The sequence below is a fragment of the Gastrolobium bilobum genome, unplaced genomic scaffold, assembly GCF_033153095.1.
Source record: "Gastrolobium bilobum isolate Gb01-03AN ecotype WA unplaced genomic scaffold, APGP_CSIRO_Gbil_v1 utg68203, whole genome shotgun sequence".
Lineage (NCBI taxonomy): Eukaryota > Viridiplantae > Streptophyta > Magnoliopsida > Fabales > Fabaceae > Gastrolobium > Gastrolobium bilobum.
This window is the reverse complement of record NW_026898871.1, coordinates 58,465-64,075: the sequence shown is the minus strand read 5'-3', so window position 1 is coordinate 64,075 and position 5,611 is coordinate 58,465. Positions and strand designations below refer to the sequence as shown.

Genomic DNA, 5,611 nt, shown 5'->3' with positions numbered 1-5,611 from the left:
ATGTATTAATGTTTGATTGATGATTTATGTATTAATGTTTGATTGATGATTTAGATAAGATGAGTCAACAAACATAAATTGTTTAGATATGATGAGTCAGCATTGAGTCAATAGTGTATAAAGCCAAAATCTGAGCCAAATACATCAATAAAGAAAAAGGAAATAAATGAACGAAACCCATATCCGAGCCCAAAACTTCAACTATAAATAGAGACCTAACCTAACCAAACCAATTCACTCTGAATCCTCAATAATTCTCCACCACTCTTCTTGTCTTCTACACTTTCTCTTTCTCTCTCTTCACTTTAAATTTTTATTTTTATTATTATCTTTCTTTGGTTACCAACCTCTTCTCTTCCCCAAATTGTAGAAGTCACCAAACACGGAGACCAGGTAATCCTAATCTCTAGGTGGTTGTAGATTCGTTGTGTATGAAATTTTATTGTGTGTATCCTAATCTTTAGGTACTTATATGTTTTATTGTGTGTATCCTAATCTTTAGTTAGAAATTTATGAGATTTAAATAAATGCATAAGACATATTTCCTTTATTTAAACTTTAGTCTTTGGTTTTATTTTAATGTAATAAATTTAGCCTTGCACTTGTCCATTGTACAGGTGCGGCGGTAACATTCCCCAAATTAGATTTAGATTAGCTTTCGCAATATTTCTATTATTATAATTGTAAAAAAAAAAAATTGACAATTTATTTATTATAAGGTTGTTTTATAAATTGTTAGAAATTTGGGGTGTTACAGTTATCTTAGGACCATTTTGTTTCACGTGAAAGATGTTGTTTTTTGGAGCATTGTTATTTATTAGTTGTATTGTAACTCAATTGTTGCATCTGTGTGGTCTTTATTTTGGCGCTTTCCCTGTAACCTAATCATTGCTTTTGTTTAACGTAAATGGCCATTTCCTGTCACTGTTTCATTCATTGAAAGTGATAACCTTAACTTCATCCTTCAATGACTTTTATTATTATTTTTATTTTGTTCTATTATCCATTCTGAACCAATGACATATATTGATATGGTTCATTTCTTCTCTATATGTCATTCCCATTCTCAACTGTTGACAAACACTCTTTCATTCTCTGGAATCTAAACATAAATGTTTGCTTGTTTTGTTGTTGTTCAAGATAATATGAGCTTTTTAACGAAGATGTTTTAGTTCATGAATCTGTGTGCCAAGCCAACCCCCGTTGATGGGGATGAAGATGACCATGGGAACGGCACGCCGAACACAAATCTTGGTTAGTTTACCGTCCTTCAAGGCTTAAAACAAACAAAATCAAACCAAATGTCTTCACGTCTTATTAGTTTACCTTCTTCTTCTCCTTAATACTCTCCTAACTATTTCGAACCAAATGTTTCTAAATTGTGTGAAAAATTCAAGTAATATTTGGATAAAAATTACAAAATCAAAATAGAAAATGCTTTCCATTGGGGGTACATAGTTGATAGTAGGATATATACATATATAGACTTTCACGTTCAAGGATGTTGTTGTCATCCACTTGCATGTATTCTCTACCAAGTACATTCTCCACTAGCCCAGCTGTAAAGGTATTGTATGATGCTTTGAAAATGACCTAAGCCTGAAACCTTAAGACTCCATGGTATGTATTAATTGTATGGTACATGATTAAGACTTTTAAATGCATTGATGCTAATTTGAATTTTTATTCTGCATATGCAGATTAAGGATCTGGCGCTGAAGCTTTCAGGGAAGAAAATCAAAGGTGGCACCTCCGAGAGCAACAAGTATGACACCGTTTCTGAAGAGGGGTTCCACACAGCTACATTGGTGGTGGAAGCGCAAGTTCAACCCCTGCTTTGGACTACACAAACCCCAATCAATCCCCAATTGGTAACACCACCCCTGGAGGGCGTCAACCTCAACCACCAGCTGGTAGTGTAGCGATGGTGGACATGACTGGATCCAACAAGTGGATAGCAAAGATGGAGCCAGGTGCTCACATCACCGTTGTGTCTCTTCCTACTGGGGGCAATGATCTCAAAAGGATTCGCTTCTGGTATGTATAATATGTCCCAAGTTTTGAAAATATATGTAGTACCTTAGAGACCTTCAAATATATATATATATATATATATATATATATATATATATATATATATATATATATGAGAATTTTAGTTGTTGAAAAAAAAATTAATTATCATGTAGTAATAAAGACTTACAATACTTGTTATTCAAAAAAAAAGAAATACTTATAATACTTGGCATTTAAATTTGAAGCCGAGACATGTTTGATAAGCCGCGAGCCCAGAGGTTGTGGGCTGAGAATTACGACAGGATCAGGGAGCTTCATAATATCCAGAATTTAAATCAACATGTTTTCAACACTCCTGCAAGGTCTGATGATGATGAGGTAATCTACAACTTTTACACACACACGTAGACCTACATATAGCCTACATACACACACTCATATGATGTTTTTTTATATAAAATATACATCATACGGATGCCTTGTTATCTAGGCGGGGATTGTTTTGGTTTAGGATGACGTAACTCTGTGTGTGTTGTGTTTTGTCCACTTTTTTGTGTACAAGGATGGTCCACTTCCTCTCACGGATTGGATTGGTCCATTTATTGGTTTATTTATATGCATGAGGTGGTTCCGTGGTTCTGACCTGAAGTGACCATCATGATCAACCAATCAAGCCGGTCCTAATCCCTTTGTTCTTTTTATAGTTATAAATTAGGGAACCAACTTTTCAAGTGGGTTCTTACGACTCTTCTCTTTTTAGCCACTTATAATTGCACATGAGATTATTCACTTACCATCATTATCCTGTTTTTCAAAAGTTTTCTATTATGTGTCGATGCAAATTATATGATTTAGTATGGCAGGAAAGTATATAGTTGGTGTGGCCAGGTATGGATTGCATTTATGGCAGAAGCATGTTTATATTTATAAGCAACTATTTGTTTTTACACCATTATTCCATTATCCACGAGCCTCTTTATTTTGCTTCTTTTATATTTGCTTATTAGTTTACCTTCTTCTTCATGCTCTTCCTTCTTCCTTATGATGCCTCTCCTAACTATTTCGAACCAAATGTTTCTAAATTGTGTGAAAAATTGGACAAGTAATATTTGGATAGATATTACTGGAGATTTCTACAAATAGAAAATGCTTTCCATTGGGGGTACATAGTTGATAGTAGGATATATACATATATAGACTTTCACGTTCAAGGATGTTGTTGTCATCCACTTGCATGTATTCTCTACCAAGTACATTCTCCACTAGCCCAGCTTTAAAGGTATTGTATGATGCTTTGAAAATGACCCAAGCCTGAAACCTTAAGACTCCATGGTATGTATTAATTGTATGGTACATGATTAAAACTTTTAAATGCATTGATGCTAATTTGAATTTTTATTCTGCATATGCAGATTAAGGATCTGGCGCTGAAGCTTTCAGGGAAGAAAATCAAAGGTGGCACCTCCGAGAGCATCAAGTATGACACCGTTTCTGAAGGGGGGTTCCACACGGCTACATTGGTGGTGGAAGCGCAAGTTCAACCCCTGCTTTGGACTACACAAACCCCAATCAATCCCCAATTGGTAACACCACCCCTGGACGGCGTCAACCTCAACCACCAGCTGGTAGTGTAGCGTTGGTGGACATGACTGGATCCAACGAGTGGATAGCACAGATGGAGCCAGGTGTTCACATCACCGTTGTGTCTCTTCCTACTGGGGGCAATGATTTCAAAAGGATGTAGTGCCTTAGAGAGCTTCATATATATACCAGAAGCGAATCCTTCCACCAACGCTACACTACCAGCTGGTGGTTGAGGTTGACGCCGTCCAGGGGTGGTGTTACCAATTGGGGATTGATTGGGGTTTGTGTAGTCCAAAGCAGGGGTTGAACTTGCGCTTCCACCACCAATGTAGCCGTGTGGAACCCCCCTTCAGAAACGGTGTCATACTTGATGCTCTCGGAGGTGCCACCTTTGATTTTCTTCCCTGAAAGCTTCAGCGCCAGATCCTTAATCTGCATATGCAGAATAAAAATTCAAATTAGCATCAATGCATTTAAAAGTTTTAATCATGTACCATACAATTAATACATACCATGGAGTCTTAAGGTTTCAGGCTTGGGTCATTTTCAAAGCATCATACAATACCTTTAAAGCTGGGCTAGTGGAGAATGTACTTGGTAGAGAATACAAGCAAGTGGATGACAACAACATCCTTGAACGTGAAAGTCTATATATGTATATATCCTACTATCAACTATGTACCCCCAATGGAAAGCATTTTCTATTTGTAGAAATCTCCAGTAATATCTATCCAAATATTACTTGTCCAATTTTTCACACAATTTAGAAACATTTGGTTCGAAATAGTTAGGAGAGGCATCATAAGGAAGAAGGAAGAGCATGAAGAAGAAGGTAAACTAATAAGCAAATATAAAAGAAGCAAAATAAAGAGGCTCGTGGATAATGGAATAATGGTGTAAAAACAAATAGTTGCTTATAAATATAAACATGCTTCTGCCATAAATGCAATCCATACCTGGCCACACCAACTATATACTTTCCTGCCATACTAAATCATATAATTTGCATCGACACATAATAGAAAACTTTTGAAAAACAGGATAATGATGGTAAGTGAATAATCTCATGTGCAATTATAAGTGGCTAAAAAGAGAAGAGTCGTAAGAACCCACTTGAAAAGTTGGTTCCCTAATTTATAACTATAAAAAGAACAAAGGGATTAGGACCGGCTTGATTGGTTGATCATGATGGTCACTTCAGGTCAGAACCACAGAACCACCTCATGCATATAAATAAACCAATAAATGGACCAATCCAATCCGTGAGAGGAAGTGGACCATCCTTGTACACAAAAAAGTGGACAAAACACAACACACACAGAGTTACGTCATCCTAAACCAAAACAATCCCCGCCTAGATAACAAGGCATCCGTATGATGTATATTTTATATAAAAAAACATCATATGAGTGTGTGTATGTAGGCTATATGTAGGTCTACGTGTGTGTGTAAAAGTTGTAGATTACCTCATCATCATCAGACCTTGCAGGAGTGTTGAAAACATGTTGATTTAAATTCTGGATATTATGAAGCTCCCTGATCCTGTCGTAATTCTCAGCCCACAACCTCTGGGCTCGCGGCTTATCAAACATGTCTCGGCTTCAAATTTAAATGCCAAGTATTATAAGTCTTTTTTTTTTTTTTGAATAACAAGTATTGTAAGTCTTTATTACTACATGATAATTAATTTTTTTTTCAACAACTAAAATTCTCATATATATATATATATATATATATATATATATATATATATATATATATAAGGTCTCTAAGGTACTACATATATTTTCAAAACTTGGGACATATTATACATACCAGAAGCGAATCCTTTTGAGATCATTGCCCCCAGTAGGAAGAGACACAACGGTGATGTGAGCACCTGGCTCCATCTTTGCTATCCACTTGTTGGATCCAGTCATGTCCACCATCGCTACACTACCAGCTGGTGGTTGAGGTTGACGCCCTCCAGGGGTGGTGTTACCAATTGGGGATTGATTGGGGTTTGTGTAGT

At 36.2% G+C, this 5,611-nt stretch overlaps 1 protein-coding gene across 1 annotated transcript; it reads left to right on the top strand.

Moving 5' to 3' along the window:
* The first annotated feature begins 1,924 nt into the window (after positions 1–1,924).
* LOC133284941 (protein Brevis radix-like 1) lies at positions 1,925–3,760 on the top strand. Its single transcript, XM_061482078.1, has 4 exons — positions 1,925–2,037; positions 2,262–2,394; positions 3,429–3,493; positions 3,547–3,760. The coding sequence occupies exons 1-4, from the start codon at positions 1,925–1,927 to the stop codon at positions 3,758–3,760; spliced, it is 525 nt and encodes a 174-aa protein (XP_061338062.1).
* Positions 3,761–5,611: the final 1,851 nt, after the last annotated feature.